Consider the following 27,642-nt stretch of genomic DNA (forward strand, 5'->3'; position numbering starts at 1 on the left):
CGCCAAGGAACTTGAAGATCTCAACCTGCTCCACTACAGCCCCATCGATAAGAATGGGGGCATTTTCAGTCCTTCTTTTCCTGTAGTCCACAATCATCTCCTTTGTCTTGATCACGTTGAGGGAGAGGTTATTGTCCTTGTACCACATGGTCAGGTCTCTGACCTCCCTATAGACTGTCTCATCGTTGTCATCTGTTGTGTCATCAGCAAACTTAATGATGGTGTTGGAGTAGTTTGCAAGCCTTGCCACATTCGAACGAGCGTCGGAGCCGGTGTAGTATTATTTCGATCTTAGTCCTGTATTGACGCTTTGCCTGTTTGATGGTTCGTCAGGAGGGCATAGCGGGATTTCTTATAAGCTTCCGGCTTAGAGTCCCACTCCTTGAAAGCGGCAGCTCTACCCTTTAGCTCAGTGCGAATGTTGCCTGTAATCCATGGCTTCTGGTTGGGGTATGTACGTACAGTCACTGTTGGGATGACATCCTCGATGCACTTATTGATAAAGCCAGTGACTGATGTGGTGTATTCCTCAATGCCATCGGAAGAATCCCAGAACATATTCTAGTCTGTGCAAGCAAAACAGTCCTGTAGTTTTGCATCTGCTTCATCTGACCACTTTGTTATAGGCCGAGTCACTGGTGCTTCCAGCTTTAATTTTAGCTTGTAAGCAGGAATCAGGAGGATAGAATTATGGTCAGATTTGCCAAATGGAGGGCGAAGGAGACCTTTGTACGCGTCTCTGTGTGTGGAATAAAGGTGGTCTAGAATTGTTTTCCCTCTGGTTCCACATTTAACATGCTGATAGAAATTAGGTAAAACTAGCATTAAAGTCCCTGGCCACTAGGAGCGCCGCCTCTGGATGAGCATTTTTTGGATTGCATATGGCGGTATATACAGCTCATTGAGTGCGGTTTTAGTGCCAGCATTGGTCTGTGGTGGTATGTAGATAGCTACAAAAAATACAGATGAAAACTCTCTAGGTAGATAGTGTGGTCTACAGCTTATCATGAGATACTCTACCTCAGGCAAGCAAAACCTTGAGACTTCCTTTGATGTCGTGCACCAGCTGTTGTTTACATATATGCATATGCCCCTGCCCCGTATCTTACCAGAGGCTGCTGTTCTATCCTGCCGATAGTGTATAACCCGCCAGCTGTATGTTCTTAATGTCGTAGTTCAGCCACAACTCAGTGAAACATAAGATATTACAGTTTTTAATGTCCCGTTGGTAAGATATACGTGCTTTCAGTTCATCCCATTTATTTTCCAGCGATTGAACGTTAGCTAACAGGACGGAAGGGAAAGGCAGACTAGCCACTCATCGCCTGATCCTCATAATAGCATGGTTGGTTAAGAGCTGCTAAGATATAGTGAACCTGATTAAATTACTTTTATATTTCTTTATTGATCAAATTGATCCATCATTCAATTTCTTTGTTGGAAAAAGTATGTGAACCTCTAGATTAATGAGCTCAATAAAGTAATCAACATTTTTGTATTTGGTCCCATATTCCTTGCATGCAATGACTACATCAAGCTTGTAACTCTGTTGTATGCATTTGCAGTTTTTTTTTTGTGTGTTTTGGGTTGTTTTTCCCAACCTGAACTGAATGGTGAATAATGTCTTGTGACATTTTGGAGTCAGTTTTAATGTAAGTAAGAATAGAAGATGTTTCTGAACACTACTACAACAAAACATGTTAACATGCTAACATGCTGTCTTACAATAAAAGTGACTCCAAAATGGCACAAGACATTATTCACCATTCAGTTCCGGTATTGGGCAAAACATACTGTAACCCCCAAATGCAAATGCCTGCAACGGGTTTGTAGAGTTACAAGCTTCATGTAGTCATTGAATGCAAGGAATAAGGGACCAAATACTAAACTTTTGATTACTTTAATACACTTAATTGAGCTCATTAATCTAGAGGTTCACATACTTTTTCAGGCAAAGAAGTTAAATGTTGTATCAATTAAAAAGTACAGTTGTTTTTTGTGTAATTTGTTTAAAATCAGGTTAACTTGATCTATTATTTAGACTAGGTCAAATCTATGCAGAAATACAGTAAAACGCTAAAGGGTTTACAGACGTTCTCTCACCACTGTAGGTAATGGCTGTCTGGTGTCCTTTTACAGGATGCTATGTTGTGATGCACTGAAATTGGATATGTTGTTAGAGCGTGTGTGTGTGTGTGTGTGTGTGTGTGTGAGGTCTATATCACTATACTTTTAAAATGGAGACCAGCAGCCATTTAAAAAAACTGAGGGATGTGGTTTGTGAAAATGTATGTTTTTAGAAGTATTTTATAGTTTGAATATAAATGTAATTTTCAGTTCATATTCCTATTCAAATCGTCTCCACAGCAGTTAAATACTTTCTTTCTATAAAGCACTAATGTGGAACTGATGCAAACAAAACAAAATATTTAAGAGAACAAAAGTTTGAGTAAATGTTGATATGCAAATAAGGTCTTACATTTGTTTCTGACTCAGTCCCAACAATTTTACAATTGGTGACAATTGCTGGGTTGGTAGGCAGGGTGACACTGACTTTGTGACCATTGGCTGGAAACTGAAGGAGAGAGCAGGGGTTAGTGGAGTTATTTCATCAGTATTTGTATCTATTTGTTTGTATTTGAGTATTATAAATTATAAGAATGAGTTAAATAGCTACAGTGCCTTCAAAAATTATATATCTTTTTCCCACATGTTGTTGTGTTACAGCATGAGTTTAAAATGGATTAAATTGAGATTTTGTGTCACTGGCCTACACACTATACCTCATAATGTCAAAGTGTAATTATGTTTTTAGAAATGTATTCAAATTAATAAAACATGAAAAGATGAATGGTCTTGAGCCAATAAGTATTGAAGCCCTTTGTTATGACAAGCCTAAATAAGGTCAGGAGTAAAAATGTGCTTAATAAGATGCATGGACTCTGTGTGCAATAAGTGTAAGGGTTGACTTTGGAGACAGGAAGCAAGTACAGGGAGTGAACATTTTATGGAAAACGGACATCAAACAAAACAAGAACAGGATCTGGACAGGGGAACAAAACGTCAATACGACAATAATGCTGACAAGGGAACAAAACTGAGGAACAGACAGATATAGAGGGGGTAATCAACAACGTGACGAAGTCCAAGTGAGTCCAATGAGTGCTGATGCGTGTAATAATGGTGACAGGTGTGTGTAATAAAAGGCAGCCTGGCGCCTTCGAGCACCAGAGAGGGGAAGCAGGAGCAGGCATGACAATAATAGGGTTTAACATCATTTTTGAATAACTACCTCATCTCTGTACCCCATGCATGCAATTATCTCTTAGGTCCCTCAGTCAAGCGATACATTTCAAACACAGATCGAATTACAAAGACCAGGTAGGTTTTCCAATGCCTCGCAAAGAACGGCACCTATTGGTAGATGAGTAAATAAAATAAAAAGCAGACATTGAATATCCCTTTGAGCATGGTGAAGTTATTATGCTTTGGATAATGTGTCAATACACCCAGTCACTACAAAGATACATGCACCCTTCCTAATTCAGTGGCATGAGAGGAAGTAAACCGCTCAGGGATTTCACCATGAAGTCAATGGTGACTTTAAAACAATTACAGAGTTCAATGGCTGTGATAGGAGAAAACTGAGGATGGATCAACAACATTGTAGTTACTCCACAATACTAACCTAACTGACAGAGTGAAAAGAAGGATGCCAGTACATAATATAAATATTTGAAAACATGTGTCCTGTTTGCAACAAGGCACTAAAGTAATCGTGCAAAAAATGTGCCGAAATGTTATGTTTGGGGTAAATCCAATACAACATATTACTGAGTACCACTCTCCATATTTTCAAGCATAGTGGTGACTGCATCATGTTATGGGTATTCTTATAGTCGTTAAGAACTGGGGAGTTTTTCAGAATAAAAATAAATGGAATGGAGCAAAATCTTAGAGGAAAATCTGGTTCAGTCTGCTTTCCACCAGACACTGGGAGATGAATTCACCTTTCAGCAGGTCAATAACCTAAAACCCAAATGTACACTGGAGTTGCTTACCAAGACAACTTTGAACATTCCTGAGTGTCCTAGTTATAGTTTTGAATTAAATCGGCTTGAAAATCTGTGGAAAGACTTGTAAATGGCTGTCTAGCAATGATCAACAACCAACTTGACAGAGCTTGATACATTTTTTAAAGAATAATGTACAAATATTGAACAATCCAGGTGTGCAAAGCTCTTAGAGACTTACCCAGAAAGACTCACAGCTGTAATCACTGCCAAGGATGATTCTAACATGTATTGACTCAGGGGTGTGAATACTTATGTAAATGAGATAATTCTGTATTTAATTTTCAATACATTTGCAAACATTTTATAAAAACATGTTTTCACTTTGCCATTATGAGGTATTATGTGTAGATGGGTGACAACATTTTTTTTAAATTAATTTTGAATTCAGGTTGTAACAACAAAATGTGGAATAATCAAGGGGTATGAATACCTCCTGAAGGCATTGTACCTTGTTGTTATTATTCTGTCTGGAGGCCATCTGTTCCCTTAAGGTCTTCAGACAGTACCGAACCTAAAGAGAGACAATACATAACACACATTATACATTTTATTTCCACTACACCAGCATGCACACACACACACACACACACACACACACACACACACACACACACACGAAGGACTTTACATCAACAACACACACCCTTCCTCTGTACACCCAATCCACCCATTAATTTCCGTCCTTCAACAGAACCCCACCCACTGTGAATTGTTGAGTCATTCTCCCATATTGCTGGTACAGAGAAAACTAAATCAAGATGGCAGCACTCACTGACCTCCTGTATCTGAGACACCTCGTCTGTCAGCATCTTGACACTCTGCTGGTGTTCTCCTTCTCTGTTTGTGGGACTCGAGGTACACCTGTACAATAGAGCTGGGGTATTCTGTTAGTCAAGGGAAGCTCTGAAATCACATACACACCAATGCACACAGGCTTAAACTTGCTCATACACACCTTAAGGACCTCTACTTTCTCTTCCCGAAGGTGGGATCAGATTTAGCCTCTGGCTAGTCTGGTATTCACTGGTTGACTGGTATTCACTGTGGCTGTGACTGTGAGAAATAGAGTACGAATACAATACAATATAATCCTGATTATTATTTAGTAATAGTGAGAATAAAAAGAATGATCAATGTACCTTGTCAATGAACTGTTCTGATGACTGGGTTGACTGATTCTGTGCTTGTAGAGTGAGTCTGAGCAGCCTGCACCCAATCTGAAATCAGAGGCAAGAGGACTAAGCACCCCTCTGTCTCTGTATATATCTGATGTTGTCTTGTCAAAAAGATTATGACATTATTAACGCCCGTAGCAAACCATTTCATATTTAGCTTACGTTGATTGGAGTAAATTGTTGTTGGTGTCTTTTAGTTGTCACTGTATTAGACTAAGAATTGGTGATTGGATGATGTTGAAGTTGAAATGGTGCTGGTTCCATTTGGGACGCAGACACTGACTGCCTGTTGTTTCCACCGCACCGCTTTTCTAATCCAACTCTGGATCTGACCTAAAATTACAGTAACTAACTAGAAAAGTCAAACCAGTCCAACTAAGTACTGTAGGACCTTAAATAGCAACACATTCCACATTAGGGATGGCTGTCACTTCACAATTGTGTCCCGTCCCCTTGGCAATACCAGCAAAATGTTGACAGCATAGCAATATATACTGTTAATAGGCTATTTGTTCTCTACTGTATGGACTGAATATGAAAACGTGTACCGTAATTTCCGGACTATTAAGCGCACCTGAATATAAGCCGCACCCACTGAATTAAAAAAAAATAGTATTTTGAACATAAATAAGCCGCACATGTCTATAAGCCGCAGGTGCCTACCGGTACATTGAAACAAATTAACTTTACACAGGCTTTAACGAAACACGGCTTGTAACAAAAATAAATAGGCTTTAACGAAGCATGGCTTGTAACAAAAATAAATAGGCTTTAACGAAACAGGGCTTGTAACAAAAATAAATAAGCTTTAACGAAACACGGCTTGTAACAAAAAATAAAAAATTACCAGTAAACAGTAGCCTACCAAGAAAGTTATGGGTCACCATCTTCCTCCTCCTGTGCACTGAAATCATCTCCTTCGGTGTCGGAGTTGAATAGCCTCAGAATTGCTTCATCCGATATTTGATCGTTTTCATTGTTGCTCTCGTCACTTTCATCCGGAGGCAAATCCCCCGCTGAACCCTCTTCAACACGCAGCAGTCCAGCCTTTCGAAACCCGTTGATGATAGTGGATTTTTTGACAATGCTCCACGTTGTCAGGACTCACAAATTTGAAAGCGGGAAAAATCCATATATTAGCCGCGTCATTGTTTAAGCCGCAAAGTTCAAAGCGTGGGAAAAAAGTTGCGGCTTATAGTCCGGAATTTACGGTACTTTATCATAAATAAGGCATAGATTTCAATGTGGTCAAAATACCTGTTACTCTAGTAAATCTTTATTTATGACATACAATATGTGAATTAACTCAGGTGATCCTCCTTATATTATTTACAATTAAATGGACATTGCTTAAGTTATTGAAAAATTATGGTTGAGTAACAATGGTATATTCTGGAATCATCCCACTGGCCAAAGACTGGTCGAATCAACGTATCAAGGCACAAGGTGAGACCCAGATGCAGACACTGGAAGCAGATGTTTAATAATCCAAAGGGGTAGGCAAGAGAATGGTCGTGGACAGGCAAAAAGGTCAAAACCAGATCAGAGTTCAGGCGGTACAGAGTGGCAGACAGGCTCGTGGTCAAGGCAGGCAGAATGGTCAGGCAGGCGGGTACAGAGTGCAGAAACAGGCAAGGGTCAAAACCAGGAGGACAAGAAAAAGGAGAATAGCAAAAAGGTGTACGGGAAAAACACGCTGTTTGACTTGACTAAACATTCAAGACGAACTGCCACAGAGAGACAGGATAATAAGCGACACCTGGAGGGGTGGAGACAATCACAGGAACAGGTGAAACAGATCAGGGCGTGACACAACGTTGTTAACACGTAATTTCAAACAAAAAAATCTATGTGATAACGTTGAAACAATGTGGAAAAAGTTGAAAACGTGGATTTGCAAAAAGTCATCAACGTAAGGGGATTTAGTATTTTTCCCCCAAACCTTTAACCTAAATCCAATGACATGGTGACATTTTTTGTTGATTTCTTGTTGAATTCACGTTAGTTGGAAACTCAACTAAAACTAGATGTTGAACTGATGTCTGTGCCCAGTGGGATAATTTCAGTCTCCCGAGTGGTGCAACGGTCTAAGGCACTACATCTCAGTGCAAGAGGTGTCACTGCAGTCCCTGGTTTGAATCCAGGCTGCATCACATCTGGCTGTGATTGGGAGTCCCATAGGGCGGCGCACAATTGTCCCAGCGTCGTCACGGTTTGACCATCGGTAGGCCATCACTGTAAAGAAGAATTTGTTCTTAACTGGCTTGCCTAGTTAAATATAGGTTAAATAAAAAAGGAGTCTTATCAAATGAGTTTTAAACACTTAAACTTAGAACTTTTGATGTTTCAAATAATTTCTTTCTATGGTCTTAAACATGTGTCATTTAATTGTCATAAGGTTACATAATTTGAGTCTTTCCTAAAAAATAAACAAACATTCTCTTTGGGGAAAACCCCTTTTTAATAAGGGAGGTTAACTGCTTTAGCATCAGTCTGAATAGCAAAAATAAAACACTATAAATGGCAGTTCCACATGAATTAAGAGAGTGAATAGTTTTTGGAGAAGTGGTTTAAGCGTTACGTAACATTACTGTAAAGGCAGCTTCTCCAGATCTCACTGTCTGCTCTGATCCTGCCTCTATAGAGAGTTTCTATACAGTTAATCCATGTTTATATTATTTATACTGAACCTTCCTGAACTTGTGTGTACAGTGTGTGTACAGAGACGTGAAGAGGTGTGTTTGTGGATTTTTGTGTGTGCCTGCATTTGTTCCCTTACAAGCCTGAATGTGTTTGTCCGACCTCCTCTATACCCCACTCTCCCTTCCTCCAGCTCAGTATAGACCAGTGGAGGCTCTTCAGAGGAGGAAGGGGAGGACCATCCTGCTCAGTGAATTTCATAAAAATGTAAATTGTAAAACATTTAGAAAGTTACGTTACTGCATGAGTGTAGTGGGTTTACTAACGTAAACCCACTATTAGCTATGCTGACTATGATGTTACTTTAGCTAATATGGAGACAACAATGTAGGCTGTGTGTAGTGGTTTGGTTTGGAAAGGTTATTTAACCTGGTCACATACAGCCGATGTGTTGTGCCTTGAAGTCCACAATTGAAGGGAAGAGGTGAGAGGAGGAGAGCGCATGAATGCGAGAAGGAATACAACGTGGTTGCTGTGAAAATGAACTGTGAACTGAAAATGAAATTTACGCTCGATAAGGGGTGTATTCTTTCTGACGATTCTGTTGAAAAAGTTTCTTAAACAGAAGTAAATGGTACAAAATGGAAATAAACATACCTGAATTTGTCCAATAGAAACTCTCGTTTGCAACTGTTGGACTAATGATTACACCCTATATCAGCTAGACGCAGGCAAGAGTGTGCAAGGCGGTACTGCATGTCACTGTCTTTCCATATGTCACTGTCTGTCACATCAAATTTGTCTCTCAAACTGTTTGCACCCACATTGTAAAATTTCATTCATAGGCTAAGTTGTAGCAACCTCATGATGGGTATAAGGGAAATTTGAGTATCATGTAGTAGCCTAAACCTATCGCTGTTGAGAGTCATCCAATATGCTGTTATAGAAATAAGGCCATGCTCATGAAAAAAAGGCCTCCCTCATTTTAAACGGCACTGACAACCACTGATATAGACCCCATTAGTTCTATGTACACTGGACAAAAATATAAACGCAACATGTAAAGTGTTTTATTTTTATATTGTGGAAAGCTTGTTACTTCCATCAATCTCTGCATCATTCCAATCCCCAATATATTTGTTTGCTACCTACCTACCTACCTACCTACCTACCTACCTACCTACCTACCTACCTACCTACCTACACCCACATAAACATTTATGTATACACACACACACACACACACACACACACACACACACACACACACACACACACACACACATACATATATACACACACACACATACAAACACAAAGTGCTGAAATGAGCTGAAGTAAAAGATCCCAGAACTTTTCCAAACGCACAAAAAGCTTATTTTCCTCAAATTTTGTGCACAAATGTGTTTACATCCCTGTTTGTAAGCATTTCTCCTTTGCTAAAATAATCCATCCACATGTTCTTCACAGATTAACCCTGGATTCAACTGTACCGGGCAGATGGTATCATGTGGGTGAGCGGTTTGCTGATGTCAACATCGTAAACAGATGGCCCCATTGTGGTGGTGGGGTTATGGTATGGGCAGGCATAAGCTACGGACAACGAACACAATTTGAATGCACAGAGATACAGTGACGAGATCCTGAGGCCCATTGTCGTGCCATTCATCTTCCGTCCTCACCTCATGTTTCAGCATGATAATGCACGGCCCCATGTTGCAAGGATCTGTACAAAATTCCTGGAAGCTGAAAATGTACCAGTTCTTCCATGGCCTGTGTGTACGACCACGTGTTCCAGTTCCCGCCATTATCCAGCAACTTCGCACAGCCACTGAAGAGGAGTGGGACAACATTTCTCAGGCCACAATCAACAGCCTGATCAACTCTAGGCGAAGGAGATGTCTCATAATATTTCTAAATCTATACACCTGTCTCCGTCCTGCTTTCCCATGACTGATATACAGTGCATTCGGAAAGTATTCAGACCCATTCCCTTTTACGTTCAAGCCTTAATATAAAATTGATTAAATAAATAAAAATGATCAATCTATACACAATAACCCATAATGGCAAAGCAAAAACAGGTTTTTATAAATGTTTGCAAATGTCAAAAAAATAATAATAAATGAAATACCTTATTTACATAAGTATTCAGACCCTTTGATATGAGATTAGATATTGAGCTCAGGTGCATCCTGTTTCCATTGATCATCCTTGAGATGTTTCTACAACTTGTTTGGAGTCCACCTGTGGTAGATTCAATTGATTGGACATGATTTGGAAAGGCACACACACCAGTCTATATAGGTCCTGCAGTTGACAGTGCATGTCATGGCAAAAACCAAGCCATGAAGTTGAAGGAATTGTCCGTAGAGCTCCAAGTCAGGATTGTGTCGAAGCAGAGATCCGGGGAAGGGTACCAAAAAATTCTGCAGCATTGAAGATCCCCAAGAACACAGTGGCCTCCATCATTCTTAAATGGAAGAAGTTTGGAACCACGAAGACTCATCCTAGAGGTGGCCGCCCGGCCAAACTGAGCAATCGGGGGAGAAGGGCCTTGAACAGGGAAGTGACCAAGAACATGACGGTCACTCTGACAGAGCTCCAGAGAAGCTCTGTAGAGATGGGAGAACCTTCCAGAAGGACAACCATCTCTGCAGCACTCCACCAATCAGGCCTTTATGGTAGAATGGCCAGACGGAAGCCACTCCTCAGCCACTTGGAGTTTGCCAAAAGGCACCTAAAGAACTCAGACCATGAGAAAACAGATTCTCTGGTCTGATGAAACCAAGATTGAACTCTTTGGCCTGAATGGAGGAAACCTGGCACCATCCCTACGGTGAAGCATGGTGTTGGAGGAGCAATATGGCTGTATCGTTACAAAATGTAGAAAAAGTCAAGGGGTCTGAATACTTTCTTAATGCACTGTATGAACAAACGGATTCTAAAATCTCTTTGTGATCATGACTGGACACAGCTCCTAACAGAGTTTTACAAAAGCTCCCTTCCTCCACACATCTGCTCTGAGGACAGACAACAATGTACCTGGCACTGCTAAATGGTTAATCGATAAACCAGGCTTGACTCTTCAAATTCAGTAAGTATTTGTATGTGTATATTATTTAGATTCACTTAGTTTTGGAGAAGTAGGTTTTGTGGTTTATTCCTACGAAAACTGGTTATGGATGAATATTGGGTAAATCCATTTGAATTCACTCACTTTTTTGATTTAAACAAAACTTCTCATGTTTGCTCAAGGAAGAAGTGGTCAGAAAGTGACTTTTTGGACCTGAATGCCAAAATATTCAGGAGGTTGTGATGCTCAAAGTTCACCCATTGTGTATACCCCACCAGACCATGAGACAATGTATTCCTCACTGGAAAATATATATGGTTGAGTTTGACATCATTTAAAATCAAAACAATTTTATTATTGCTTTAAGTTTATTTAAATAAAAATAATTTGTAAACCTTTAAAGTAAATTATCTTAAACTCAGATTATTTTTATTTGCATATGTTGTAGCTTAGACCGCATTTCATCTGAGGCTTTTGTCTTGTGCCCATTGGTTGAGACACAACATGCTCTTGAATACAGGGTTGGTGTCATTTCAATCATATAAATAGAATTCTTATACCGCCACTTCAACATTGACATTTTTATTGAATTGAAATTTTAACTTAGAATTACTACCACAAAGATGACCGCCAGTACCACCCACTGTCGAATGTCAACTTAAACAGTCATGTATATTCTATTTTCTATATTTCTATGATTTCAATAGGTTTCCTATGGATGATTGACAGCATAATTGAAAACAACAGATATTCCCATTCAAGCCAACATTCTCTGATGTGTGGACCTCCAAATATCTTTGAGGTACAATTTGAAAAAGTTTATTAGCCCAAACATGACATCCATCCTGTATTCAAGAGCATGTTGTGTCTATGTTGTGTCTCATCCAAACACAAAAACCTTAGATGTAAATAAGCTACACCATATGAGATTGTGAGTTCACGTATTTTTAGATAACTTCCGACTTCAACTGTAAATTTACATACACTTAAGTTGGAGTAATTAAAACTTGTTTTTCAACCACTCCACAAATTTCTTGTTAGCAAACTATAGTTTTGGCAAGTCGGTTAGGACATCTACTCTGTGCATGACAAGTAATTTTTCCAACAATTGTTTACGGACAGATTATTTCACTTAATCACAATTCCAGTGGGTCAGAGTTTACATGCACTAAGTTGACTGTGCCTTTAAACAGCTTGGAAAATTCCAGACGATGATGTCATGGCTTTAGAAGCTTCTGAAAGTCTATTTGACATCATTTAAGTTAATTGGAGGTGTACCTGTGGATGTTTTTCAAGGCCTACCTTCAAACTCAGTGCCTCTTTGCATGACATCATGGGAAAATCAAAAGAAATCAGCCAAGACTTCAGAAAAATAATTGTAGACCTCCACAAGTCTGGTTCATCCTTGGGAGCAATTTCCAAACGCCTGAAGGTACCACGTTCATCTGTACAATATGCAAGTATAAACACCATTGGACCACGCAGTCGTCATACCGCTCAGGAAGGAGACGCGTCCTGTCTCCTAGAGATGAACGTACTTTGGTGCGAAAAGTGCAAATCAATCCCAGAACAAAAGCAAAGGACCTTGTGAAGATGCTGGAGGAAACAGGTACAAAAGTATCTATATCCACAGTAAAACGAGTCCTATATCGACATAACCTGAAAGGCCGCTCAGCAAGGAAGAAGCCACTGCTCCAAAACAGCCATAAAAAAGCCAGACTACGGTTTGCAACTGCACATGGGGACAAAGATCGTACTTTTTGGAGAAATGTCCTCTGGTCTGATGAAACAAAAATAGAACTGTTTGGCCATAATGACCATCATTATGTTTGGAGAAAAAAGGGGGAGGCTTGCAAGCCGAAGAACACCATCCCAACCGTGAAGCACGGGGGTGGCAGCATCATGTTGTGGGGGTGGTTTGCTGCAGGAGAGACTGGTGCACTTCACAAAATAGATGGCATCATGAGGCAGGAAAATGATGTGGATATATTGAAGCAACATCTCAAGACATCAGTCAGGAAGTTAAAGCTTGGTTGCAAATAGGTCTTCCAAATGGACAATGACCCCAAGAATACTTCCAAAGTTGTGGCAAAAAGGCTTAAGGACAACAAAGTCAAAGTACTGGAGTGGCCATCACAAGGCCTTGACCTCAATCCTATAGAAAATTTGTGGGAAGAACTGAAAAAGCATGTGAGAGCAAGGAGGCCTACAAACCTGACTCAGTTACACCAGCTCTGTCAGGAGGAATGGGCAAAAATTCACCCAACTTATTGTGGGAAGCTTGTGGAAGGCTACCCAAAATGTTTGACCCAAGTTAAACAATGTAAAGGCAATGCTAAACTTCTGACCCACTGGGAATGTGATGAAAGAAATAAAAGCTGAAATAAATCACTCTCTACTATAATTCTGACATTTCACATTCTTAAAATAAAGTGGTGATCGTAACTGACCTAAGACAGGGAATTTTTGCTAGGATTAAGTGTCAGGAATTGTGAAAAACTGAGTTTAAATGCATTTGGCTAAGGTGTATGTAAACTTCCAACTTCAACTGTATGTTATACCTTTAAAGGACATTTTTTTATAAAAAACCTTTCCCCCAGAAATTACGTAATAGTTTGAAAGCCCTATTTGTAAGCTTTTATATGATATCAAACTCAACTGTTTATCTTTTCCAGTGATAAAGACATGGATGTCTCATGGTATGCTGGGCTATGCAAAATGGGTCAACTTTGAGCACCTTGATAATAATACATTTCTTAAATTTCTATAGTGTTTCTCATGTCTCAAAGCGCTTCAAAAGCAAAAAAAAACAAACAAGTAATAGATCATCATGAGTAACTATAGTTGGGTCAACCAATAGAGGCCAAGTCTTTTGAGTTCATGCATCCTCCAAAGAGAGGGACAGTTCATGACTTGATTCTAGGAAGGTGGTCAGGTAGATGCTTGATGAAGAGTCTGGTGATGATCATGTAAACGGCTACTCTGGGAACCAGCCTGAGTCATATTGCTACTGGACTCATCCTTCACAGAGTATGCCACCCACTTGGGTGATGCCTCAACAGCTCTTGGCACCAGAAAGCTCACCACACAGTTTATCTCTTAAATGTATTGGCATTCAGGTCCAAAAAGTCACTTTCTTGGCACTACTACAATGGGCAAATATGTATGGAAAGTTTAATTCAAATCAAAAGGGGTGCTGTGAAAAATGGATTGAATTCAAATGGATTGACTCTGTTATACGTTTGATATCTGTATCCAGCCAAGCTAAATGTGTCTTGGTTACACTAATTTCTATTGGCTTCTTTCACACAAAAGGTATATTTCAGTAGGCTTCTTTTACTCACAACAAAGCATTTCCATAAGTGTCTTAGGACAGGTGTGACTCTCCTACCACATCCTAAGGCACATAGCTTTGGAATCCTATAAAGTACCTTAAATAAATTACTTTATCCATCCTTTTTCAGTTGTATCACATTTGTAATGGTAAAATCACGAGACAGAGAGATGTTATTATCAACATCTTTGAGCTTATTATTTTCCAATATACAAAAATGTCCTCCTAAAAAATATATACTGTACATACACCTATTCACATCCCTAATTGTTTAGCGTGAGTGCAACAGCTGTGATTACAGCACAGTAATCATAATGATAGTGTCAGGCTCTGACAACATCTTCCCAGCATACCACAATCTGTTACCAGTTAGGAGTGAGGAGGACATACCAGCAAACAACACACCAACAACAAAACACTGACTGCAACACACACAGCACGAGGACGTATTGCAGTGATACTAAGTACTGTAGTCTAGGTCTTAGCGCAAATCAAAGTTACAATAATGTAATTATGGTAAAGAACAGACATGTTTGTTTAAAAAGAGGGAGCGTGGGATCACACAGAGTCACTCACTCTAAAACACCCTGCATGTCTATGTAATTATATAGCCTAGTCATATAGCAGGCATTTACAGTTAACACTCATAGGCATACAGGAATCAAACCCCCAATTTTGATGCTACAAGGACTATGCTCCAATCAAGTGAGCCATTTTTGTATGTCTGTGACCTATGACCTGCATGGAACTGGAAGATAGCGTCATAATAACTGAAACATACAAAAAAATACCGTAACGCAAAGAAAACAAACTCAGTCATTCTCAAACCACATCCTGCAAATGAGTGGCTCCATAACTGCAGATCCTCTGACTATAATAGGGGAGCCAGCCAAGCAGTGGCTTGTCTGCACAGGAGCATTCTGCCTTAAGTGGAATAGGCTGGGGCATCATCCATCCATAGAGGGTAGAAGAAGTGATGAATAAGAGTGAAGACAGGAGATGAGTCCATCTGACTCACCATGTGAGCCATAATAGAAGATTCAGCTGTAATAGGAGATGCCTGATAAGGGTGGAGCACTGCATGTGGCACCGCCCAAGGACAAGGATATTAGCTATCAAGATACAGTGTGACGACTACTGAGAAACAGCATGTACTACAGTAAAATGTACATAGGAATGTGACCATTTGCATGCATGTGTGAGGATAGAGTACAGGTTATGCATCGATGTAATGTTTATTTGCATAGTTATGTTTGTATCAGGGTGTGCACCATTTTGAGTGTACTGTATTTACAGTATTTGTGTGGTGGTTGAATAAGAGTCCTAGATTGAAGTTGGCAAGCTAGATTAAGTTGTATAGCATGTACCTTAATGATTTTCTCCCTCTAAGAATGTATTGTGTGTAACGGCAGGGCTTGTAAAAAACACTAAACCATCAGTTGTGGTTGTTCCAGCCAGCTCCCTGCACTATGAGAGTTTGAGATCACAGGGAGCGACAGCCCCAGGGCTTATCTCAGTCAGAGGCACAAAGACAGATGGAGAGAGAGAGAGAGCTAGAGAGAAAGAGAGCGAGAGAGAGTGTATAGCCACACCACACCCAGTGCTCACATGCCTCTAACACAGAGACACAATGTTCTCTTCCTTCCCCACACACTCCTTCTCTGGCTCTCTCACAGTCATTGCATGGCAGAGATTTGTTTTGTGGCTCAGTTGGTAGAGCATGGTGTTTGCAACGCCAGGGTTGTGGGTTCGATTCCCACAGGGGACCAGTACGGGAAAAAAATGTATGAAATGTATGCATTCACTACTGTAAGTCGCTCTGGATAAGAGCGTCTGCTAAATTACTAAAATGTAAATGTAAAATGTTTTAGCGTTCCAAATTCCGCAAGGGGGGTTTTGTATGTATGACTTGGCTGTCTGACAGAGTAAACAGGAGTTTGTGCTTGGTTGTTACGGCTTTTACTGTTAATGAAGCACTTATAGTTTGATTATGGTGATTAACTCACACATACATGCACATTGCTCAAAGGCAAACATGAAAAGCATGTGATACAGAAGAACATCCCATACACATAAACACATAAAATACAAAGTCCCATCCAACCAAGTTTGTTCTGAATCCCTTAGTAATTGCTCAATCGAGCTTCAAGACACACTGAACTTTAGCTTTAAAACAAACCTTAGGCTTCAAAATATAATAGGCAAGCTTTGTTTTATAAATATATGTTGGGAAATATATGAACATGTATACACTTATACTTGTAAATGTGAGGTCCTTTTATCTAACTTTATATTTACAGCCTGATAAATGTACCCACATGTCCTGAGCTGTAAGTTAAAAAAGAGGCACCTATAAGTCTAGAGGCACAGATGCCTGGGGCCTGTACCACCCACATGAACAAAATACTACAGTTTACTATTGAATACTACAGTATTTACTACATAATTCTGTAGAATATTATACTACACACTGTAGTATCCATTGAACATGTGTAGTGCTTACTATAGAATGTTGTAGTATACTGTAGAATATTTTAGTATTCTCAAGGAGAAAGCCTGCACCTCTATGTCAAAGATAGTAAAACAAAAACATATAGTAAATACTAGAGTAAATATTACAGTATACTACAATCTGCAAAAACACTACATAAATTACCATAGTGTATAAGGCAAAGTGCAGTATCTGCAAATTCGGTCAAACATATTTGATATTTTGTAAGGTCCGGGTGTAATATCTGATTAATGTGGAATTTAGTTTCCTGACACAAGAACAAGCCAGACTTTCAGAATAATTCATGAAGTACCAAAAATTACTCACTTTGAAGTCAGATTTTGAAATTAAATATTTTACGTAGTTCCTGTACTTTGCCTTTGTAGGGCAGTACAGTTATTTTACTACAGTATTTATATAGTTACCTGTAAATTCTTCAGTATACTGCAGTAAACACTAGTATTCACTGTGTTTTTGCAGACTTTACTGTGAATAGTACAATAAAGTCTACAAAATACTATAACGTATACACTGAACAAATATATAAAACGCAACAATTTTAAAGATTTTACTGAGTTACAGTTCTTTGCTTACGGCCCAATAGCTCCACAGACAATGCACGCCATTGCACTGCCCTAACACATCTGGACAAGAGGATAACTATGTAAGAATGCTGTTAATTGATTATAGCTCAGCATTAAATACCATAGTACCCTCCAAGCTCATCATTAAGCTCAAGGCCCTAGGTCTGAACACCGCCCTGTGCAACTGGGTCCTAGACTTCCCAATGGGCCACCCCCAGGTGGTGAAGGTAGGAAACAACACCTCCACTTCGCTTATTCTCAAAACTGGGGCCCCAAAAGGGTGCTTGCACAGCCCTCTCCTGATCTCCCGGTTCACCCATGACTACGAAGCCACGCACGCCTCCAACTCAATCATCAAGTTCGCAGACGACACAACAGTAGGCTTGATTACTAACAATGACGAGACAGCCTATGGGGAGGAGGTGAGAGCTCTGGGAGTGTGGTGCCAGGAAAATAACCTCTTACTCTACGTCAACATAACAAAAGAGATGATCGTGGACTTCAGGAAACAGCAGAGGGAGCACCCCCCTATCCACATCAACGGGACAGTAGCGGAGGTGGAAAGCTTCAAGTTTCTCAGCATACACATCACTGACAAACTAAAAAGATAATCAATGACAACAACCACCCGAGCCACTGCCTGTTCACCCCACTATCATCCAGAAGGTGAGGTCGCACAGGTGCATCAAAGCTGGGCCCGAGAGACTGAAAAACAGTTTATCTCAAGGCCATCAGACTGTTCAATAGCCATCACTAGCACATCCATATTTATATATTCTTAATTCCATTCCTTTACTTAGATTTGTGTGTACATGTTGTGAAATTGTTAGATATCACTGCACTGTCTGAAAGACAAGCATTTCTCTACAACCGTAATAACATCTGCTAAACACGTGTATGTGACCAATAAAATTTGATTTGATTACAGTGCACTCAGTATTCAGTCCTTGACTTTTTCCACATTTTGTTACGTTACACCATTATTCTAAAATGGATTAAATAGTTTTTCCCCCTCATCAATCGACACACAGTATCCCATAATGACAAAGCAAAAAGGTTGAGACTTTATTGCAAATTTATTTAAAAAAACTATGAAATATCACATTTACATACAGTGCATTCGGAAAATATTCAGACGCCTGGACTTTTTCCACATTTTGTTACATTACAGCCTTAATCTAAAATATATTAAATAAATAAAAATCCTCAAATCTACACACACAACAAAGCAAAAACAGGTTTCTATACATTTTTGCAAATGTATTTAAAATAAAAAACACAGAAATACCTTTACATAAGTATTCAGACCCTTTGCTATGAGACTCGAAATTGAGCTCAGGTGTCCACCTGTGGTAAATTCAAATGATTGGACATGATTTGGAAAGGCACACACCGGTCTATATAAAAAGGTCCCACAGTTGACAGTGCATGTCAGAGCAAAAACCAAGCCATGAGGTTGAAGGAACTGTCCGTAGAGCTCCAAGACAGAAATGTGTCGAGGCACAGGTCTGGGGAAGGGTATCAAAAATGCCTGCAGCATTGAAGGTCCCCAAGAACACGAAACTAAGCAATCGCGGGAGAGAGGCCTTGGTCAGGGAAGTGGCCAAGAACCCAATGGTCACTCTGACAGAGCTTCAGAGTTCTTCTGTGGAGATGGAACAACATTGCAGAAGAACAACCATCTCTGCAGCACCAATCAGGCCTTTATGATAGAGTGGCCAGACGAAAGCCATTCCTCAGTAAAAGGCACATGACCGCCCGCTTGGAGTTGGTAGCTGGTCTCTCGGCAAGATCAGCCACAAGCAGAGGTTGTGTTGGCCCCCCTGCTGGCGGGGCCAGCCCCCAGTGGTGGACAAAGGTTGGTAGCTGGCCCACCATGGTGCAGGAAGACTGGAGGGTGACCTTTTTTAAAAATGTATTTAATTTGAAGACTGTACATTTGAAATACTAAGGTTTTTTTACCTCACCCTTTTTCCTACAAACATGATGGTCATTATGGCCAAACAGTTTTATTTTTGTTTCAATCGACCAGAGGACATTTCTCCAAAAAGTACGATCTTTGTCCCCATGTGCAGTTGCAAACCGTAGTCTGGCTTTTTAATGGCGGTTTTGGAGCAGTGGCTTCTTCCAAGCTGAGCGGCCTTTCAGGTTATGTTGATATGGGACTCGTTTTACTGTGGATATAGATACTTTTGTACCCGTTTCCTCCAGCATCTTCACAAGGTCCTTTGCTGTTGTTCTGGAATTGATTGGCACTTTTCGCACCAAAGTATGTTAATCTCTAGGAGACAGAACACGTCTCCTTCCTGAGCGGCATGATGGCTGCGTGGTCCCATGGTGTTTATACTTGCGTACTATTGTTTGTACAGATGAACGTGGTACCTTCAGGTGTTTGGAAATTGCTCCCAAGGATGAACCAGACTCGTGGAGGTCTACAGTTATTTTTCTGAAGTCTAGGCTGATTTCATTTGATTTTCCCATGATGTCAAGCAAAGAGGCACTGAGTTTGAAGGTAGGCCTTGAAATACATCCACAGGTACACCTCCAATTGACTCAAATGATGTCAATGAGCCTATCAGAAGCTTCTAAAGCCATGATATAATTTTCTGGAATTTTCCAAGCTGTTTAAAGGCATGGTCAACTTAGTGTATGTAAACTTCTGACCCACTGGAATTGTGATACAATGAATAACTGAAATAATATGTCTGTAAACAATTGTTGGAAAAATGACTTGTGTCATGCACCAAGTAGATGTCCTAACCGACTTGCCAAAACTATAGTTTGTTAACAAGAAATTTGTGGAGTGGTTGAAAAACGAGTTTTAATGACTCCAACCTATGTGTATGTAAACTTCCGACTTCAACTGTATGTCCTAATTGTAGAGGTCGGGTATACTATGACTTAAACTGTTTTAAAGTGTGTCCATTGTTCGCCGATGTGAATCGGAATGATTAGCTTTTAAGATAAAACTTAATAAATATGAATAGATGTATTATATGGCTAGGATAAAGGATTATATAACTAAAAACCTTCCTAGGTTCTCTATTGGAATAGGCCTTTATGATTATAAACTAATCGTTATTACCCTTTTACATTTTAAAAACAATTCATCTCAACATAAAAAATGTAAGGAATGATTATTCTTCTGATACACACCGCAAAATGGATGGATTAGGCATTGTCAACAGGGTTGTTGTCTCTAGTGTGTGTGGGCTGGTTAAGGGATAGGGGGCAGTATTTTCACGGCCGGATGAAAAATGTACCCAAATGAAACTGCCTGCTACTCGGGCCCAGGTGGTAGGATATGCATATTATTAGTAGATTTGGATAGAAGACACTTTGAAGTTTCTAAAACTGTTTGAATGATGTCTGTGAGTATAACAAAACTCATATGGCAGGCAAAAACCTGAGAAAAATCCAACCAGGAAGTGGGAAATCTGAGGTTGTAGTTTTTTCAAGTGATTGCCTTTACAGTATACAGTGACTTAGGGTTCATTTTGCACTTCCTAAAGCTTCCACTAGATGTCAACAGTCTTTAGAACCTTGTTTGAGGATTCTATGGTGAATTTGAAGGGAATAACAGCCCAAGGAAGTAGGCGTCCCATTATAAGGCATGGGTTCAGTCACGCGCAGGGACTTGGGAGCGAGCTGAGTTCATATTAATTCCTAAAGAAAACGGATAGGTCCGGCTGGAATTATATTGAAGATATGTTATAAACAACCTAAAGATGGATTCTGTACACCGTTTGACATGTTTCTACAAACTGTAGTATAACTTTTTTGACTTTTCGTCAGGACTAAGTAAGCACGCGCCTTGTGGATTTGGATAGTGAACCTAACGCGCGAACAAAATGGATGTATTTGGACATAAAGATAATCTTTATCAAACATTTATTGTGGAGCTGGGGTTCCTGTGAGTGCCTTCTGATGAAGATAATCAAAGGTAAGTGAATATTTATAATGTAATTTCTTAGTTTTATTGACTCCAAGATGGCGGGTTTCTGTTTGCTTGTTGTTGGTGTCTTCTGGGCTGTACTCAGATTATTGCAAATTGTGCTTTCGCCGTGAACCTTTTTTGAAATCTGACAAAGCGGTTGCATTTAGGAGAAGTGTATCTATAATTATGTGCATAACACTTGTATATTGATCAAAGTTTATGATGATTATTTCTGTAATATGTGTGCTCATTGTGCTCATTCACCGGAAGGTTTGGAGGGAAAATATTTCTGAACATTACGCGCCAATGTAAAATGGGGTTTTTGGATATAAATATGAACTTTATCAAGCAAAACATACATGTATTGTGTAACATGAAGTCCTATGAGTGCCATCTGATGAAGATCAAAGGTTAGTGAATATTTTAGCTGTATTTCTGTTTTTTGTGATGCATCCAGTTGCTTGGAAAATGGCTGTGTGGTTTTTCTTCTGAAGTTTATGTCCTAACAATCTAATTTTATGCTTTCGCCGTAAAGCCTTTTTGAAATTGGACAATGTGGTTGGATTAACGAGAGTCTTATCTTTAAAATGGTGTAAAATAGTTGATTGTTTGAGCAAATGGAATTATGAGATTTTAGCTGTTTTGAATTTGGCGCTCTGATTTTTCACTGGCTGTTGTCAAAATCAATCCCATTAACGGGATCTGAGCACGAAGGGGTCTCTAAGAGGTTCTAACCCCTTGATGTTCTTGTTGGATCTAATTTTAATTGCTAGCATTTCAATGGCCATAATAAATAGATATGGAGACAACGAACAGCCTTGTTTAACTCCTCTTAAAAGTTCAATACTTTCTGAGAAGTAACCATTGTTTACTATTTTACATCTGGGGTTGCTATACATAACTTTAACCCATTGTATAAGATATTCACCAAAATTAAAGTATTCAACGCATTTATATATAAATTCTAATCGTACTTTATCAAATGCCTTTTCAAAATCTGCTATGAAGACCAGACCTGGTATCTTCAGTGTTTTGTAATGTTCAATTGTTTCAAGTAATTGTTGTATATTATCCCCAATATACCATCCATGTAAAAAACCTGTCTGGTCAGGATGAACAATATCTGGTATAACCTTTTATTCTATATGCTATGCATTTCGCCAGGATTTTCGCATCATAATATTGAAGTAACATTGAACCTGGGTCCTGTTTTAGTAGTGATGAAATCAGGCCACCTTGTTGACTACCTGAAAGTCTACCATTTTGTATAAGAGTAATTAAAACATGCTAATAATGGATCTTTGAGTACATCAAAAAAGGTCTGATATCCCTCTACTGGTATACCGTCAAGCCCTGGTGTTTTTCCAGACTGAAAATATTTTTTTTCCCTCAAAGTACCTCTTCTGTATGTTGGCGTTCACACCGGTCTTTCTGTAAATTTGTTAATTTTATATTATTATTATTATTATTATTATTATTATTAGGAAAGAAATCCTTACAGTTAACATCATTCAGTGAAAATGGAGGAGACTGAAAAGAAAACATGCTTAAAATATATTGCTTCCTCTTTCAAAATATAATTTAGTGAATCATGGGTAACTCATTTGTAACGAGTTTCTGTAAATTATTTTTGTTAGAATTTCTGTGTTGAAGATTCAAGAGAAATGTTTGTGCATTTTTCCCCATTTTCCATCCAATTCGCTTTATTTTGTAATACATTACACTTGATCGTTCTTGAATAAGTACCTCCATTTCTTTGTTATTCCTATTTTGTGCCTCTATAGTACAGTTTCCATTACCATCTACCTGCGCTGTTACTTCCTCTATTTCCTTTATTAGTCTCTCTTTTGACCTAAACTGCTTTTGTTTTAATGATTTAGTATTGTATTGAAAGTGTCCCATACAATAAGGGGATCTGCTGGACCTATGTTGTACAAAAGAAAGTAAATTCTGATTTATTTTGTCTTAGTTAAGAACAAATTGTCATCCAATAGGCTTTGATTCAATTTCAAATATCCCTGTCCACGTGGAAATTCTGTAAGAATTATATGGAGGCCAATTAGATGGTGATCCGATCGCATTTGGTCTCCTAATAATACTTTTAAAAAACTTTTTTTACTTTTGATGCCAGCAAGAACGAGATAAGGAATGAATCAAGACGACTAGCTTGATTAAGCCTCCTCCATGTATATCTCAATAGGTCAGGGGTTTTCAATTGTTTATGCACAAGTTCTAATGTATCCATGATCTTATCTCCTTAAGTGCTTGAGGGTGATAGTTTGTAGAATGATTTCCTTTACGATCCATTGAGGTACTTAAAACCGTATTATAATCTTCCACCATAATAATAGATTCTTCCGTTGCTTGTGAGCTCAATAATTATTATATATATATTTTTGAAAAAGTGTGGATCATCATTATTTGGCCCATATAGATTAGCCAGATCTGTTTTTGATCCAATAGCATATTTAAAGTAAGTTGACTGAACACATTCTCATTTACAGCAACAACCTGGGGAATGGTTACAGGGATGAATGAGCCAATTGTAAGCTGGAGATGATTAGGTGGCCGTGATGGTATGAGGGACAGCTTGGGAATTTAGCCAGGACACCAGGGTTAACACCCCTACTCTTACGATAAGTGCCATGGAAGCTATAGTGACCACAGAGAGCCACGACACCCATCTCATCCGAAAGACGGCATCCTAAACAGGGCATTTTTTTTTTAGACCTGAGGAAAGAGTGCCTCATCTGGTCTCCCATCTAGGGACCAACCAGGACCAACCCTGCTTAGCTTCAGAAGCCAGCCAGCAGTGGGATGCAGGGTGGTATGCTGCTGGCTGCTAAGCCATTGCATTCATAACTTGCTATACTTATTTCCACACTTACCATAATGATACCCAAGTTTCAATTATACTTATCACAACCAATGTTTGTAAACTTAGCATTAAAAAGCACAATGATGATTTAATAAGTGTCAATATTGCTGTACCATAATAATTTGCACTGTTAAGCATACTGTAGCTGCAACTTTGTAAACCTCCAATTGTCCTAATATTCCACCCACTAAAACCTCCCCCATATCTAGGTCTTGTCACTAAGACCACCAGACCATCTCCCTGACTCATGATGCACCTTTGCGTCCTAAGGCAAACCCTTGGCCGCCAGAGGGAAATATGGGCAGTCCCATTATAACATAAATATCTAAGAGAACTAACCAAATGTGGAAAACGGTCAGAAAAAGAAGAGTAACAATAATAGATCATATTAATATATTTAATAACAGCACAATCTTATACATGCAGGCTCATATTTGAAAGTCCTAGCAAGGCTAAAAGCATGTCAGCCCAGCCTGCTCAGTTCATTGGATTCAATTGGAAGAGAAAACAACCTATATATATATCGCAAGACCAGTCCCTTTTTTTTGTTGAATGTCCATTACATGCAAGACATATTTCATGTAGTCCTCATTTATATCCTGTTGTATTCCGACAAAAGAAGGAAAAAGGAACATAGATTCTAACGGCCACTAATGACTGCAAATAAATATTTGTCTCAGGCATCACGTTATATCCTGTTGTATCGTGTCATGGCTGTGCCAGAGCCGACCGCAAGTCAACCCCGGGCACTCCCTTATGTGAAGGCATACTCAAGTTCAACTCACAATCGATTCCGACACAGCCATGGTACGACAGCCAAGAACACATGCAGTACTGACAATCCAGAGTGAGTAAACTTGTAAAACCAACCCTCTCTCCACCCTAAACATAGTTTTTTATTCCAGGGTTGTTGCTCTATCACCTTGGCTGTTTTACACCTAGGCCTATATCATTAGGAACAAGAATAGAAATGGTAGCTTATATAGAAATATTTAATATACCTTTCTCTCGCTTAGAGAAGTGCTTCCATAAGCCAATTACCGTTAACTTTAATCACTTTATCACAGTGTTATTAGCCTCTACAGGATCGGTGTCCCCTCCGCGGAACAGTTGAGCTAACGTGTGCTAATGTGATTAGCATGAGGTTGTAAGTAACAAGAACATTTCCCAGGACATTGACATGTCTGAGATTTGCAGAAAGCTCACATTCTTGTTAATCTAACTGCACTGTCCAGTACAGTAGCTATTACAGTGAAAGAATACCACACTATTGTTTGAGGAGTGCACAGTTATGAACGTTAAAAATGTATTAATAAACCAATTAGGCACATTTGGGCAGACTTGATACATTTTTAACAGAAATACAATGGTTCATTGGATCAGTCTTAAACTTTGCACATACACTGCTGTTATCTAGTGGCCAAAATCTAAGTTGCGCCTAAGCAGGAATAATACATTGTGGCCTTTCTCTTGCATTTCAAAGATAATAATAAATAAACACATGTTTTTTTCTTTGTATAATCTTTTACCGGATCTAATGTGTTATATTCCCCTAAAATAATTTCACATTTCCACAAACTTCAAAGTGTTTCCTTTAAAATAGATACAGGCAGTTCTTCTGTGGTAATTTCAGTACTTCAGCATGACGTTTCCTCATGTTCTATTTAGAGTCATGTTCTCAAATTTTTCCAAGAATGTTAAGAACACTTTCCATGGAAACCACAAGATAACGTTAGTAACGTTCATAGACCGTTCCAGTAATATATATCACGGTCTCAGCATCAACAAAACTCAATCCTGTTAAGTGTGTTCAGGTGTGCTGGCCGCTCTCCCTAATTGGCCACAGCTGAAATTAGTGCTTGTTTCCTTTGGAATGGGGTCTGTTTGAATCATAGAAAATAATAGAGGCCTCTAGTGGCCCAAAGGACATATTAGCATGGGCAGCACCATTGAGGGCTTCCACCATTTTAATATAGTCAACTGGGTGGGACTTCCAACTTCATTGGCTGATCCCTCCTGGTGACCCTGTTGGTGTCAACCAGGTCATCAGGAGGGATCAGCCAATCGTGAAGAAAATTGACTGCTTCAAAATGGAGATAGCCTCAATGGCGCTGCCCGTGCTGTTACAGACGCTATAAATGGCACAGATACAAAGATGAGTCCTCTATCTAATCTCTATGGTTTGAATAGACTAAAATGAGCAGTTTTCTTAGAACGTTTAAAAAAAAAGATTATCGGTGAGGAAACTTATGGCTTCGTTCACAGAACCAATGGGAAAAACATACGTTCCCACAACTTCCAAGGAACCAAATGTGCTAGCTGGGCTCTCAGTAGCAAATTACTCAAACTCTCTTCATATTGGGCTATTAAAAGCAATGGAAGATCTACATGTATGCAGGAGTTATACATACACTCATCTCAAGTCAGAAAAACCATGCTGTTCATAAGTGTGAAGCTCCATACTTTAGCCAAAACAACTAATGGTTTACAACAGCACAATAATGTAATTATAATTTTATTTAACTAGGCAAGTCAGTTAAGAACAAATTCTTATCTACAATGACGGCCTACACCAGCCAAACCTGGACGACGCTGGGCCAATTGTGCGCTGCCCTATGGGACTCCCAATCAAGGCCGGTTGTGATACAGCCTGGATTCGAACCAGTGTATCTGTAGTGACGCCTCTAGCCTTCAACCGCTGCGCCACTTGGGAGCCCCAATACTGAATCACATCCCAGGTAAGCCATAAAAATGATCTGGAACTCCCTTTTGTGATTCTATCAAGTCCAAAAGCACAGGCACAATACAGACATTAACAATTTATTGCTGTTTAAGGGATACACTAAATTATTCTGTAGTACACATGCCGTATCTTAATTTGACACATTTTTTCACAGCAGGAAATGGGAATTATTATGTGGATTATAAATCATGGAATTTTTTTTGTAGTGGTTGATAGATTTTTCGTTAGGGCAATTGAAGTCTGAAATTTAAAGTGGAAATTACAAACCTTGGAAGTCTTTTTAAACCTGGAATACACTACAAGTTTGCATTTCCTGCATTGCAGGAAAATTCCTGCAACAAGGATGATCAAATTAAGATACGGCATCTGTAATATCTGAACATTCAGCTTAGCCTGGCTGATACTACTTTGCTACTGGATCGTTCCATACTCGCGGGTAGTAGGGGGTGCTGAGGGTGCAGCACCCACTAAAAAAGTAGTGCACTAGGCTTTTACTAGTACTGTATTAGTGGACCGATATAGCTGTCTTTAGCCCGGGAAAAACTCCCCCACCCCCAAACGTAAGTGTAGGTGAACGGATGATCTCCACATGTGTGGTTCTCACCGAGAAGCATGGAGGAGGCGGTGTGATGGTGCTTTGCTGGTGACACCGTCAGTGATTTATTTAGAATTCAAGGCACACTTAACCAGCATGGCTACCATAGCATT

At 39.4% G+C, this 27,642-nt stretch overlaps 1 protein-coding gene across 5 annotated transcripts in view; it reads right to left on the bottom strand.

The window, feature by feature from the left end:
- The window catches only part of LOC115173269 (tuftelin), a 33,725-nt gene that overhangs the window by 4,889 nt on the left and 1,194 nt on the right, over nucleotides 1–27,642 (bottom strand). Inside the window, exons 2-6 of one of the 5 annotated variants that reach the window (XM_029731206.1) lie at nucleotides 5,216–5,293; nucleotides 5,032–5,129; nucleotides 4,853–4,950; nucleotides 4,525–4,587; nucleotides 2,480–2,575 (exon numbers count right to left, since the gene is read on the bottom strand). In XM_029731206.1, the coding sequence (XP_029587066.1) occupies nucleotides 2,480–2,575; nucleotides 4,525–4,587; nucleotides 4,853–4,885 (192 nt within the window). In that variant the 5' untranslated portion in view covers nucleotides 4,886–4,950; nucleotides 5,032–5,129; nucleotides 5,216–5,293. Of the gene's footprint in view, nucleotides 1–2,479; nucleotides 2,576–4,061; nucleotides 4,170–4,506; nucleotides 4,588–4,852; nucleotides 4,951–5,031; nucleotides 5,130–5,215; nucleotides 5,294–27,642 lie in introns of those variants that run through there. The other 4 variants (XM_029731203.1, XM_029731205.1, XM_029731204.1 and 1 more) reach the window with 4 other exon arrangements.

The sequence above is a fragment of the Salmo trutta genome, chromosome 34 (genome assembly GCF_901001165.1).
Source record: "Salmo trutta chromosome 34, fSalTru1.1, whole genome shotgun sequence".
Lineage (NCBI taxonomy): Eukaryota > Metazoa > Chordata > Actinopteri > Salmoniformes > Salmonidae > Salmo > Salmo trutta.